The 15,571-nt window shown below is 43.5% G+C and overlaps 1 protein-coding gene across 2 annotated transcripts in view; it reads left to right on the forward strand.

Annotated features, from left to right (window-relative positions):
* The window catches only part of PROX2 (prospero homeobox 2), a 140,692-nt gene that overhangs the window by 68,750 nt on the left and 56,371 nt on the right, over window positions 1-15,571 (forward strand). For both annotated transcript variants that reach the window (XM_033951094.1, XM_033951093.1), the window contains exon 3: window positions 26-127. In XM_033951094.1, the coding sequence (XP_033806985.1) occupies window positions 26-127 (102 nt within the window). The remainder of the gene's footprint in view (window positions 1-25; window positions 128-15,571) is intronic.

Consider the following 15,571-nt stretch of genomic DNA (forward strand, 5'->3'; position numbering starts at 1 on the left):
ATTTTCCTTCATGCAGAAACTACAGGATGGACTCAGTTCTGGACACCTGAAAAAAGCAAAACTCATGTTCTTTTTCACCCGCTACCCCAGCTCCAATCTACTTAAAAACTACTTTCCTGATGTAAAGGTAAAAATAACTGGGAAAACAACAGCCTGCATCCCAGATATAGAGACACATCGTAAATAGCACAGACCAACTAGGGTGACCAGTTTACCCATTCTAGAAGGGAGACTTTTTGACCAGTCCTGGATTTCTGCCAAACTCATCTTGGTGCATTATGGGACCTGCAGCATTGATGTCAATGAACTACAAATACTACACTGCTTTGGGATGTCATTTTAAAACCAGGACCAGAATGGATAGCCTGGTCACCCTACTTGCAACCCAGACACACATGCACAACCATAAAGTTCAACATAACAGACAAAACTGCCCCAGCTCACATCTGTGTCTCTGTTCTGTGAAAGAGTTTTCAATCGCCTCTTAAACGGGGTCATTGTAGCAGCAAGCTGTTCCACAACCCTGGACTCTCAATGGAAAATGCTGCTGCTCTCGTCTCTGTATAATGTGCCAGAATCTGGGAAAAATACCAGGGAGCTGTCTCAGGCACCGGCAACCAATGTAGCTGCTTCAGATTCCAGGAATCAAATGCACTGCAGTGCCTTAAATCAGTGTCTCTCAACTTGATCCTGGAGTCCCCCCTTGTCAGTCAGGTTTTCAGGATATCCACATTGAATCTGCATAAACTTGATTTGCATACACTGCCTCCATTATATGCACATGTCTTTCATGCATATTCATTGTGGCTATCTTGAAAACCTTAGTACAAACAGCAAACAAGGAACAATAATAGTTATTAATACAGTTTTAAAAATGGCGTTTAGAATCCAAAAGTAGAGTAAAATAACTCAGCATAGGGAAAACCCCTTTTTTTTAAACTTTCATAGAATCAATCATTGCACCATCTTGTTAGAATAAATGATTTTTAAATAACTTCATAGATTCATAAGTAATTCTTAAATCTCCATAATGTCCAAAGTTTTGTGAAAAGCTCATATAAGTAAACAGATTATAGTTTCAATGTCTCTGCAGCGGTGACCCAGCGGGGTTCTGACGCGTTTCGCCGTCCTGGCTTCCTCAGAGAACCCGCTAATGTTGTGTGTGACAGACTTGTCAGTTGGGTACTTGTCAGACTTGTCAAAAGGGAAAAGAAACTTCCTCGTGTTCTATGACTGAGTACAGGGTGCTCAGCAGAGCATTCATGTCATATGACCCTGTGCTCAGTCATAGAACACGAGGAAGTTTCTTTTCCCTTTTGACAAGTCTGTCACACACAACATTAGCGGGTTCTCTGAGGAAGCCAGGACGGCGAAACGCGTCAGAACCCCGCTGGGTCACCGCTGCAGAGACATTGAAACTATAATCTGTTTACTTATATGAGCTTTTCACAAAACTTTGGACATTATGGAGATTTAAGAATTACTTCTGAATCTATGAAGTTATTTAAAAATCATTTATTCTAACAAGATGGTGCAATGATTGATTCTATGAAAGTTTAAAAAAAAGGGGGTTTCCCTATGCTGAGTTATTTTACTCTACTTTTGGATTCTAAACGCCATTTTTAAAACTGTATTAATAACTATTATTGTTCCTTGTTTGCTGTTTGTACTACATTTCCTTTGGAACAATATTCAATTTATTCAATTACCCATTTGTATTATATTGGGCACCAGAACTTTATCTTGAAAACCTGACAGGCAAGGGGGGACTCCAGGCCCAAGTTGAGAAACAGTGCCTTAAAGCATGCAACATAAATCCCTAGGAATAATGCATTACAATAATCGGAAAATCATAGCCTGTCAACACTTGAAGTTGATAAAAAGAAGAACATCCTTCTTGAATCTAATACAGCTTTTAAATCCCAACTTCCTTATGTATCTGTTTTCTCCACACTCAGCACCAGCTGGTTATCCCCAACCACTTCTCAAGCTGTTGAACACAATGACTCCATTGACCTTGCACAGGGGAAAAAACTGTAAGTCATCTGCATATAACCAATATGACCCCCTCACCCCCATTTCCCACTACACTTTCCTCACTGGGGCCATGTAAATGTTAAACAAGAGGGCCAACAATTCTGACCCTTGTGGCATTCCCATGATCACCACATACACTGGGGATACTATATCTCCAACCTTCTCTTGCATTGCCCGTCCCATCGGGTTAAGACTTAAACCATTCATAAACCCAACCATGCAACCAAGCTCAAACAATCTTCAACAACACATCAGTATTCACAGAAACTATTGCATGCAGTGACTGCAGCAAAGACTCCTACCAAAGTTCAGTCATTTCCTCAACCTTTACCAAACCATCAACATCTAGGCAGCCATACCTTCTTCAAATCTGCAATCGCAAACCTAGAATGTATTTTCAAAAAATGTCACACCATCCTGATCTTTCTTCCTCACTGTTTCCTTATTTGCATTCACTACATATCCACATTAAACACTAATGCAGAATAATGAGACCACCAAGCCAGACATACACTTGTGTGAGAGAAAACCAAGATCCAGCATGTGACCTGACAGATACAGAGACACATATTATAAATAGCACAGATAATATACCCTGTCCTTCAACGCAGATACAAAGATTTGTGCTTCCAGCAAACCAATACTCCAACATTTATACATCGATATTTAATACCATATTCCTCAACTAGATCTTTAAGATCAACAGATCAGCATTTGCTATCCATTCCATCATTGAAAGTAATAGGCACTAGAAGAACTTCAATCTTTTCGATCTTGGGACCTCAGCTTTGGAACCAGCTACCAATCTATTTACGTGCTGAAACTTCTTTAGATAAATTTAAAAGCAGACTAAAAAGTTACCTATATAAAGATGCATTTGAATCTTTGATTGGATTTTTCTCTTTTTTTTATTTAACCAGATTTGTAAATAGGTCACCGACCTTTCTATTCGCTTTTGGATCAAGTCCCATTTAAACATTTCTTTTTAGATCAAATTTTACTTTAAAAAAACAAACAAAAAACTTTGGCTTTAAATACCCTTCCTGATGTTGTCCCTTCCTCATTGGTTTTTTTTTTAACAATTGTAATTTATCCCTGCCTCCCTTATGACTTCAATTCACTATGGATATGATTGTATGTTTATTGTTTTTAAATGGTTTCCATAAATTATCATTGTTATACGCATTGAAAATGCTTGACATTGCGTTCAAATCAAAATTTCAATAAACTTGAAACTTGACGCTTGATCTCACCTTGGGGATTATCAGACAGTATAAACCCCAGTACTGTAGGCATACAATAACATCACCAGAATGAACTCTCAGTTCTTAAGTGCAAACTGTTTGATTGACAATACATGCCAAACAGAGAAAAACATTTGAATGCAAAATACATACAGAGAAGAAGGACCGAACACTCATGGCCCCCTTCAAGTACATCCAAAGAAGAGTCATCAGCAAGACAAAGCGACATGACTGTCAGTTTAACTTATACAAGAAACCACTATCTCCCCTTCCCCTTCGGATTGGAATGTGCTATATAGAAACTCATCCTAAATCATTGAGTATCAGACTTCTGGCTCTGTGTGGTAAGGAACATAAATATGGGTCCCACAACTGCAAAAAGGTTCGTCTACGCTTCACAGACAAACGAGCCTCTACTGCTTCAAATTAAATTAATCCAATCCAATCCTTATTCTTGTATACCGAGTCATCCCAACTAAGGGCTCGATTCAGTTCACAAAAAGTTACTAAAAGGACAAGGAAGTCATCAATTGCAATCCCTTATTTGTCAGTTAAAATTTTTTTAAATAGATAAGTCTTTAATGTTTTCTGAAAGATTATCAGAGAAGGAAGGAGTCTAATTTCTGTAGGAAGATCATTCCAAATTTTTACAAGGGAGAATGTCAAAGAATGATAGAGTCTATCTAAAGCTTTGATTCCCCTAATAGAAGGGAATGCTAGTTTAAATTTGTGAATTCCCCTAGAGCAGGGGTGCCCAAAAGGTTGATCGCAATCGACTAGTAGATCGCAAAGGCAACGTGAGTCGATTGCGATTAAGAACATAAGTGACTTGCATTGCCTTTGCGATCTAGTCTCTCTGCTTCCCTGACGCCAGGCCAGGTGTGTACAAATGCTGGACCCACAGCCTTTCCCCCCCCCCCCCCCCCCCGATGCTTTGGAGAGGAAGTTCCGGGCCAGCCAATCGCTGCGTGGCTGGCCCGGAACTTCCTCTCTGATGTCAGAATTGACGTTGGGGGAAGGCTTGTGGGCCTGGTGCTTGTACGTGCCTGGTCTGGCGTCAGGGAAGCAGGGAGAAATCGGCAGCGGTAGCTTGGGGTGGCAGAGAAACAGAAAGAAAGAAAGGGGGGGCAGAGAGAGAGAGAGAGAAAGACAGAAAGAAAGAAAGGGGGGACACTTCTATTTATTTTATTCATTTATTTAGCCCATCCTCCCAAAGGAGCCCAGAACGGGTTACAAGATTACATTCACAGTATAAGTAAGACAAACTTTGTTGGGAAAAACAAACTTGGTTTACATAGAGGTATAAATTTCAGCTTTTACAGTATAGTCATAACATACAGATTTGGAGATATAGACAGTGGACATAGGGTGTTTTAAAAATTGCAGTATTTTCTGAGAAGACATAGTCTATGGTGGTTTAAATTACATAATTTCCCGTATGGACATAGTCTAACATAGGTAAAATAGCTTTGTAGGTTTGTGCGTCATTGAAGTATAGTGGGTTTTTGGTCCGGTGGTTCGATGTAAAGGTTAGTCAGGGATGCAGATGTAAGCTAAGGAGCTTTCCTTCCTCTGAGTGAATTCCATTAACCACCATTTTCTGGCATCTCTCCATCAACCAGTTTCTAATACATTTCACCACTTTCGGTCCTATATTCAGCCCATCAAGTTTATTCAAGAGCTTCTTATGAGGAACCATGTCAAATGCTTTGCTGAAATTGAAGTAAATTACATCTCACGCACATCCGCCAGGAACTCCCCAGAGAAGATACCTGAAGACTTTAGAGCCCTGGGTAAGAATCTGAAACAGATGGAAGCACAGGTGGTCTTCTCCTCCATCCTCCCAGTGAGAGACAAGGGGAGAGCTAGGGAAGAACATATCCAGAGGACTAACGAGTGGCTACGCGGATGGTGCAAAGAGATGAACTTACAGGGATCAGTCGGGCTATACCTGACCAGAAGAGGGAAGAACGTCTTTGGACGACATCTGGCTCGCCTACTCCAGAAGGCTTTAAACTAGGTGAGCTGGGGGAGGGGACCCACTCTCATCCTCATAGGGTAAATAACTCCATCTTTGAGTTTGAGGTAAGTATCTGCATCAAAGACAGTACTGAGGGGGACAAACTAACTCGAATGAGAAAATCTCCATGCACACCAGACAAACATAGAGATTGGAAGGCTATGTATGTTAATGCACGTAGTTTGGGCAATAAAATTCCGGAATTGGAAACAGAAATGAGAAATGCCGACCTGGATGTGGTAGCGATAACGGAAACCTGGTTCTCGGAATCCCATGACTGGGATATGGCTATACCAGGATATAACTTGCTTCATCGACACAGAGAAGGCAAAACCGGAGGAGGGGTACTACACTATACATCAGAGAGGACATCAGAGTTACCAGGATCATAGATGTCAAGTATACGGGGGAATCCCTCTAGTGATCAGTGGAGTGCCCCAGGGCTCGGTCTTGGGCCCGATACTATTCAATATCTTTATAAGGGACTTGGCAGAAGGGCTCCGAGGTAAAATAACATTATTTGCCGATGATGCCAAACTGAGCAACGTAGTGGGCAAAAGCACAATGGATAAAAATGAAATGCCCGACAGTATGATGCACGATCTACTCTTATTGGAGAACTGGTCTAAGACATGGCAGCTCAGCTTCAGTGCCAAAAAATGCAAAGTTATGCACCTGGGTAGCCAAAATCCATGCAGGACTTATACCCTTAATGGCAAGATCCTAACAAGAACGGTAGCAGAACGAGACTTAGGGGTGATCGTCAGTGAGGACATGAAGGCTGCCAATCAAGTGGAGCAAGCTTCATCCAAGGCAAGACAAATCATAGGTTGCATACGCAGGGGTTTTGTCAGCCGTAAGCCTGAGGTCATTATGCCTTTGTATAGATCCATGGTGAGGCCCCACCTGTAATACTGTGTGCAATTCTGGAGGCCGCATTACCGTAAGGATGTGCTGAGGCTGGAATCGGTCCAGAGAATGGCCACCCGGATGGTCTCAGGACTGAAGGATCTCCCGTACGAAGAACGGTTAGATAAATTACAGCTATACTCGCTTGAGGAGTGCAGAGAGAGGGGAGACATGATCGAGACGTTCCAGTATCTCACGGGCCACATCGAAGTGGAGGAGGATATCTTCTTTTTCAAGGGTCCCACGGCAACAAGAGGGCATCCATGGAAAATCAGAGGCGGGAAACTGCGCAGGGACACCAGGAAATTCTTTTTCACTGAAAGGGTGGTTGATCGCTGGAATGGTCTTCCACTTCAGGTGATTGAGGCCAGCAGCGTTCCTAATTTTAAGGCCAAATGGGATTGACACGTGGGATCTATTCACAGGGTAAAGGCAGGGGAGGGTCATTAGGGTGGGCAGACTGGATGGGCCGTGGTCCTTATCTGCCGTCTATTTCTATGTTTCTATGAGGCAACAACAAATGTCTGTATCTTGGTGTTGTATACAGACCTCCAAGACAACAAGACAACATAGACAAAGAACTAATCGAAGACATTGAGACCATCACTCTGCGTGGAGACAATGTGCTGTTGGGGGACTTCAATATGCTTGATTTAGGCTGGAATAAACTTTCTGCTACGATCAGTGGCAGCAGGAGGTTACTAGCCTCCATACGAGGAGCACACTTCAAACAGATGGTACTGGAGCCCACCAGGGATCAGGAGATCCTGGACCTGTTGCTCACCAATGGTGACAGTGTCACAAAGGTTTCAGTAGGTGAGGCTTTGGCCTCCAGTGACCACACCATGGTGTGGTTTCACCTCAGGAAGGGAGTCACTAGGTCAAATACATCGACAAAGGTGCTTAACTTTAAGGGAGCTAACTTCCAGAGCATGGGAGATTATGTCTATGAGGCACTGCAAAATCGGGACACAACCGACAGTGTGGAGGTAATGTGGTCGGCTCTGAAATCTACCATGCAGGAAGCAACCAACCTCTACATAAAGACTGTGAGTAAACGATAGAGAAATAACAGACCCCAATGGTTCTCCGCGGAGATCTTGGAACTAGTTAAGCAGAAGAAACGAGCATTTGTATCCTACAAACAACAACCGGAAGCTAAAGAAGCTAAAAAAGCCTATCTGGTGAAATCTAGAACTGTTAAAACAGCAGTCAGAAATGCCAAACTCCGGATGGAAGAGAATATAGCTAGGCATGTAAACAAAGAGGATAAATCCTTTTTCAGGTATGTTAGCGACAGAAAAAGGAATACAGACGGGATTGTGCGCCTAAGTAACATAGTAACATAGTAACATAGTAGATGACGGCAGATAAAGACCCGAATGGTCCATCCAGTCTGCCCAACCTGATTCAATTTAAATTTTTTTTTATTTTTATTTTTTTTCTTCTTAGCTATTTCTGGGCGAGAATCCAAAGCTTTACTCGGTACTGTGCTTGGGTTCCAACTGCCGAAATCTCTGTTAAGACTTACTCCAGCCCATCTACACCCTCCCAGCCATTGAAGCCCTCCCCTGCCCATCCTCCTCCAAACGGCCATGCACAGACACAGACCGTACAAGTCTGCCCAGTAACTGGCCTAGTTCAATCTTTAATATTATTTTCTGATTCTAAATCTTCTGTGTTCATCTCATGCTTCTTTGAACTCAGTCACAGTTTTACTCTCCACCACCTCTCTCGGGAGCGTATTCCAGGCATCCACCACCCTCTCCGTAAAGTAGAATTTCCTAACATTGCCCCTGAATCTACCACCCCTCAACCTCAAATTGTGTCCTCTGGTTTTACCATTTTCCTTTCTCTGGAAAAGATTTTGTTCTACGTTAATACCCTTTAAGTATTTGAACGTCTGAATCATATCTCCCCTGTCTCTCCTTTCCTCTAGGGTATACATATTCAGGGCTTCCAGTCTCTCCTCATACGTCTTCTGGCGCAAGCCTCCTATCATTTTCGTCGCCCTCCTCTGGACCGCCTCAAGTCTTCTTACGTCTTTCGCCAGATACGGTCTCCAAAACTGAACACAATACTCCAAGTGGGGCCTCACCAATGACCTGTACAGGGGCATCAACACCTTCTTCCTTCTACTGACTACGCCTCTCTTTATACAGCCCAGAATCTTTCTGGCAGCAGCCACTGCCTTGTCACACTGTTTTTTCGCCTTTAGATCTTCGGACACTATCACCCCAAGTTCCCTCTCCCCGTCCGTGCATATCAGCTTCTCTCCTCCCAGCATATACGGTTCCTAAGGAAACCTGACGGTAACTTTGTAGACTTGGACTCAGAAAAAGCCGAACTACTCAATGGATACTTCTGCTCGGTCTTTAGGTTTGAGGCGCCGGGATCCGGACTGCAGCCGCAAACAAAGGAGTGCTCGGAGGAACCGTTTGGGAGTTTGAATTTACCGCGAGCAATGTATACCATGTGCTATCGAGGCTAAAAGTGAACAAAGCAATGGGGCCGGATAATCTGCACCCTAGAGTACTTCGGGAACTGAGAGATGTCCTGGCAGAGCCATTATCTGTGCTTTTCAATCTTTCCCTAAACAAGGGAAAACTGCTAAAGTCATTCCACTCCACAAAAAGGGATGCAGGTCAGAGGCTGAAAATTACAGACTGGTGAGTCTCACATCAATAGTGTGTAAACTTATGAAAATGTTGATTAAAAACAGATTGGATATGGTTATGGATGACGAGGAGCTGAGGGACCCTTCCTGAGGGAAGGTCTTGTCAATCTAATCTGATAAGCTTCTTTGACTGGATAACGAAACAACTGGACAGGGAGGAATCCCTGGATATCGTGTATTTAGACTTCAGTAAGGCTTTTGATAGTGTCCCACACTGTAGGTTATTAAACAAGATGAAAGCGATGGGATTAGGAGAAACTTTGACTGCATGGGTTAAAGACTGGCTCAGTGGTAAACTTCAGAGGGTGGTGGTAAATGGTACTCCCTCAGAAACGTCGGCTGTGACCAGTGGAGTGCCGTAGGACTCGGTCTTGGGTCCGATACTGTTTAATATCTTTGTACGGGACCTGCCTCAGGGACTTCGAGGTAAAATTACAGTATTCGCCGATGACGCTAAGCTATGCAACGTGGTTGACAGCGCAACTGTGCCCGACATTATGAGGCAGGACTTACTTTTACTGGAACAGTGGTCTAAAACTTGGCAACTGAGCTTTAAGTGTAAGGTTATGCACCTTGGTAGCTGTAACCCCAGCAGAACATACACCCTGAACGGGGAAACCTTAACAAGAACTGTCAAAGAACGGGACCTGGGTGTAATCATTAGCGAAGATATGAAGACAGCTACTCAGGTGGAGAAAGCTTTGGCCAAGGCTAGATGAATGCTGGGTTGCATCCGAAGAAGTTTTGTCAGCCGAAAGCCTGAAGTCATAATGCCATTGTACAGGTCCATGGTGAGAGCTCATTTGGAGTACTGTGTTCAGTTTTGGAGGCCACATTATCAAAAAGACGTGAAGAGAATGGAATCGGTCCAGCGAATGGCCACCAAGATGGTCTCAGGACTCAAGGATCTCCCATATGAAGAGCGTCTAAGCAGGCTGCAGCCATATTGTCTCGAAGAACGCAGAGAGAGGGGAGACATGACAGAAACATTCAAATATCTTACAGGCCGTATCGAGGTGGAGGAAGATATCCTTTTTTCTTACGGGTCCCACGGCAACAAGAGGGCATCCGCTCAAACTCAAGGGTGGGAGATTTCATGGCGACATCAGGAAGTACTTCTTCACCGAAAGGGTGGTTGATCGTTGGAATGGCCTTCCACGTCAGGTAGTTGAGGCCAGCAACGTGCTCGACTTCAAGAAACGATGGGATAAACATGTGGGTTCACTTCGGGGAATTACTTAGGGGAGTGTTCTTTTAAGGGGAGAGTTCTTTTGAGTGGGCAGACGTGTTGGGCCGATGGCCCTTTTCTGCCGTCATACTCTATGTTTCTATGCTTGATCCAATGCCTGGTTGCCCAATCAAAGAATTCAATCAAATTTGTTTGGCAGAATTTACCTTTTGTAAAGCCGCTTTGGATCTTATAACTCACTGAATTCTAGGACGTTCACTCTCCTTTCCTTCAGCAATGCTTCCATTATTTTTCCAATAACCGAAGTGAGGCTTACCAGCCTGTAATTTCCCGCTTCATCTCTGTGACCACTTTTGTGAAGAGGGACCACATCTGCTTTTCTCCAATCCCACAGAATCTATCCCTCAAGAAGTTATTCAACAAATCTTTAAGAGGACCTGTCAGAATCTCTCTGAGCACTCTCAATATCCTGGGATGGATCCCATCTGGTCCCATGGCTTTAAGGTTACCAGATGTTCGGACATGTCCTCTTTTTGAGGACTCTGTCAGCAGTGGCATAGCAAGGGTAAGAGGCACCACACTCGTGCCCTCTCTTCCCATCCCTTTACCTCTAAACCTTTGCCTGCGTGAGCAGCTTCTCCAGCCTGCTGCTCACACTGGGGTTCCCTTTGACATCACTTCCGGGCCCCATGACCCAGAAGTAATGTCAGAGGGAGCCAGGCCAGCGTGAGCAGCAGGCTAGAATAGTTGCTCACACTAGCAAAGATTTTTAAAGAGATACGTGGTGCTTTAATTCCAAGACACACTATTTGGAGGCTTAAGGCTTGCCCCATCTGTCTTCAACTTGCTAGTATTAAGGAGGAGCTCTACAAACTTAAACAGGAATTGGATACAATTAAAGCAGCTTCCATCACTCCACAAAATCATACCAACTTACCACCTCTATCTCAAAGAATAAAACAGCCCAGGAATAAATGGGTCACAGTAGGCTCAGGAAGACTGTGACATGTAACACAGAAACATCCACCTTCACTGATATTACCTCTACAGAATTCCTTCGCTCCACTAGTGCACTGCGATACTCAAGAAAACAGAAGGGAGTTGGGACTGGAACCAATGAAGGTAACTCGAGAGAACAAGCACACCCTAAGCACAAATAAAAAAGCCAAAAACAGAAAACTATTACTGTTGGGGGATTCTATCATCAGAGGCATTAACCTTGGAACACAGGGTGAGGAGACCAAAATAGTGAAATGTCTTCCAGGATCCTCAGTTACCAGGAGTTTCAGACAAATACTGACTATAATTAAGGAAGAAACTAAGGATTTTAACACTGATGTTGTTATCCATCTGGGAACAAATGACCTGGCCAACAACTCCACACTTGCAGCACAGAAAGCTTTTCGGGAGCTTGGTGAGGGTTTGAAATCTTTTGTAAAGACTTTAGCTTTTTCTGAAATACTACCTGCATAAGGAAAGGGAGAGCAAAGAGTGAAAAACACAGAGGACTTTAATAGATGGCTCAAAGCCTGGTGTCATCAAGAAGGCTTCAGGTACATAGGAGGATGGGGGAATACATGGAAGGACAAGAAGCTATATTGCACTGATGGGCTGCATATTACTACAGCAGGAAAAAGAAACCTTGCAGAGAAATTTAGACAATATATTTCTAGGCATTTAAACTAGAAGGTGGGGGTGGTGTATGTATGAAGGACAATTATAGAGACCACCCCCGGCAAAAGAAAAGATGTGATAGTAGTAAAGATTGCAACATAAACAATATCAGAAACTCATTTCTTGGTATTGCAACGGAAAGTGAAACGAAACAAAAATCCATATGAAAAAGGAGATTACCGCTGAAAAATAGCTGGAAAGCGATGACCACAAATGATCGCAGTCTAAGCAACAAAATTCATGATCTGCAAGCCCTGATGTTAGAGGCAGATCTAGATATTGTCGCTATCACAGAGACATGGTTCAGTGAATCCCATGGATGGGATGCAAACATACCGGGATATAATCTTTTTAGGAAGGACAGAGATGGTAAAGATCAATATCCAAGCGACCGAAAAGCAAGGGACCTGGGGAAAGGAAGAAGCGATATGGATCGTTCTGAAAAGAGAAGATGGAACTTCTATCTACATGGGTGTAGTCTACAGACCGCCGACTCAATTGCAGCAAAATGATAAGGATCTGATTGTGGATATTCAAAAGTTTGGAAGGAAAGAGGAGTTTCTGCTGTTGGGAGATTTCAACCTGTGGATGCGGACTAGAATGTTCCGTCTGTGGAATCGGAAAGAAGTAGGGAGATTGTGGATGCCTTTCAAGAGGCTCTGCTCAGACAAATGGTGACGGAACCCACAAGGGAAAAAGCGATATTGGATCTGGTCCTCACAAATGGAGAGAGTATCTCTAATGTTTGAGTGGGTGCTCACCTGGGAAGTAGCGATCATCAAACGGTTTGGTTTGATATAACGGCTAAAGTGGAGAGCGGCCGCACGTTACTTAAAGTCCTAGATTTCAAACATACGGATTTTAATGCAATGGGAGAGTACCTGAAGAAAGAGCTGTTAGGATGGGAGGACATAAGAGAAGTGGAAAAACAGTGGTCTAAACTGAAAGGAGCGATAAAAATGGCTACAACCTTTATGTGAAGAAAATCAACAAAAACAAGAGAAAAAGGAAGCAGATATGGTTTTCCAAACTAGTGGCGGAGAAAATAAAGGTGAAAGTTGGCTTTCGTGAAATATAAAAAAACCCAAGAAGAGGAGTGCAGAAAGGACTACAGGATGAAACTGAAAGAAGCCAACAGAGGGATACGTCTAGCGAAAGCACAGGCGGAAGAACAAATGGCTAAAAATGTAAAAAAGGGAGTCAAAAATTTTTTCAGATATATTAGTGAAAGGAGGAAGATGAAAAATGGAATTGCTAAACTAAAAGATGCTGGGAACCGATATGTGGAGAGTGATGAGGAAAAAGCAAATGTGCTAAACAAATACTTCTGTTCTGTGTTCACAGAAGAAAATCCTGGAGAAGGACCGAGATTGTCTGGCAAAGTTACACGAGAAAATGGAATAGATTCTGCGTCGTTCACGGAGGAGAGTGTTTATGAGCAACTTGAAAAACTGAAGGTGGACAAAGCGATGGGACCAGACGGGATCCATCCCAGGATACTAAGGGAGCTCAGAGAGGTTCTGACGAGTCCTATTAAAGACTTGTTCAACAAATCTCTGGAGACGGGAGTGATTCCTGGGGATTGGAGGAGAGCGGATGTGGTCCGTATTCATAAAAGTGGTCACAGGGATGAAGTAGGAAACTACAGGCCTCACTTCAGTTGTTGGAAAAATAATGGAAGTGATGCTGAAAGAAAGGATAGTGTACTTCCTTGAATCTAATGTGTTACAGGATCTGAGGCAACATGGCTTTACAAAAGGTAAATCGTGCCAAACGAACCTGATTGAATTTTTTGATTGGGTGACCAGAGAGCTGGATTGAGAACATATGCTAGATATAATTTACTTAGATTTCAGCAAAGCCTTTGATATGGTTCCTCATAGGAGGCTGTTGAACAAACTTGAAGGGCTGAAGTTAGGACCCAAAGTGGTGAAGTGGGTTAGAAACTGGCTGTCGGACAGACACCAGAGGGTGGTGGTTATGGAAGTCGCTCGGAAGAAGGAAAGGTGAGTAGTGGAGTCCCTCAGGGTTCGGTGCGGGGGCCAGTCCTGTTCAATACGTTTGTGAGTGACATTGCTGAAGGGTTAGAAGGAAAAGTGTGCCTTTTTGCAGATAATACCAAGATTTGTAACAGAGTAGACACCAAAGAGGGAGTGGAAAAATGAAAAAGGATCTACAAAAGTTAGAGGAATGGTCTAATGCCTGGCAACTAAAATTCAATGCAAAGAAATGCAGAGTAATGCATTTGGGGATTAATAATCGGAAGGAACCATATATGCTAGGAGGAGAGAAGCTGATATGCACGGATGGGGAGAGGGACCTTGAGGTGATAGTGTCCAAAGATCTAAAGGCGAAAAAACAGTGTGACAAGGCAGTGGATGCTGCCAGAAGGATGCTGGGCTGTATAAAGAGAGGCGTAACCAGTAGAAGGAAGAAGGTGTTGATGCCCCTGAACAGGTCATTGGTGAGGCCCCACTTGGAGTATTGTGTTCAGTTTTAAAGACCGTATCTGGTGAAGGACGTAAGATTACTTGAAGCGGTCCAGAGGAGGGTGGCGAAAATGATAGGAGGCTTGCACCAGAAGATGTATGAGAAGAGACTGGAAGCCCTGAATATGTATACCCTAGAGGCAAGGAGGGACAGGGGAGATATGATTCAGACGTTCAAATACTTGAAGGGTATTAACGTAGAACAAAAACTTTTCCAGAGAAAAGAAAATGGTAAAACCAGAGGACATAATTTGAAGTTGAGGGGTGGTAGATTCAAAGGCAATGTTAGGAAATTCTACTTTATGGAGAGGGTGGTGGATGCCTGGAATGCGCTCCCGAGAGAGGTGGTGGAGAGGAAAACGGTGACGGAGTTCAAAGAAGCGTGGGATGAACACAGAGGATCTAGAATCAGAAAATAATATTAAATATTGAACTGGGCAGACTTGCATGGTCTATGTCTGTATATGGCCGTTTGGGGAAGGATGGGCTGGAGAGGGCTTCAATGGCTGGGAGGGTGTAGATGGGCTGGAGTAGGTTTTGATGGAGATTTCGGCAGTTGGAACCCAAGCACAGTATCGGGTAGAGCTTTGGATTCTTGCCCAGAAATAGCTAAGAAGAAAAAAATTGGATGGACCATTCGGGTCTTTATCTGCCGTCATCTACTATGTTACTATGTTACGTGTGGAGGAGGGGGGTGGGGAAGGGAGAGCGCAAGCATGGAATGGGGAGGCGGAGAGGTGCCGGTGCCCCCAACCAGGATGGTGTCCAGGGTGGTCTGCCCCCCTTACTATGCCACTGTCTGTCAGGAGTCTGGGCAACTTTTTTTATTTTACTACTTTTGTTCGGGGAAACTGCAAAAACCTAAAGGAACAGGACAGTTTAGGGGGTGAAAAGCTTACATGCATGACAGAAGAACGGGACTTGGGTGTGATTGTATGTGATGACCTTAAGGTGGCCAAACAGGTTGAAAAGGTGATAGCGAAATCTAAAAGAATGCTAGGTTGCATAGGGAGAGGTATGGTCAGTAGGAAAAAGGAGGTATTGATGCCTCTGTATAAGACTCTGATGAGACCTCATTTAGAATATTGTGTGCAATTCTGGAGGCCGCATCTTAAAAAAAATATAAAAAGGATGGAGTCGGTCCAGAAGAAGGCTACTAAAATGGTGCATGGTCTTCATGATAAGGTGCATGGGGACAGACTTCAAGATCTCAATCTGTATACTTTGGAGGAAAGGCGGGAGAGGGGAGATATGATAGAAATGTTTAAATACCTATGTGGCGTAAATGCGCATGAGTCAAGTCTCTGTCAACTGAAAGGAAGCTCTGCATAG

The sequence above is a fragment of the Geotrypetes seraphini genome, chromosome 7, assembly GCF_902459505.1.
Source record: "Geotrypetes seraphini chromosome 7, aGeoSer1.1, whole genome shotgun sequence".
Taxonomy (NCBI): Eukaryota; Metazoa; Chordata; class Amphibia; order Gymnophiona; family Dermophiidae; genus Geotrypetes; species Geotrypetes seraphini.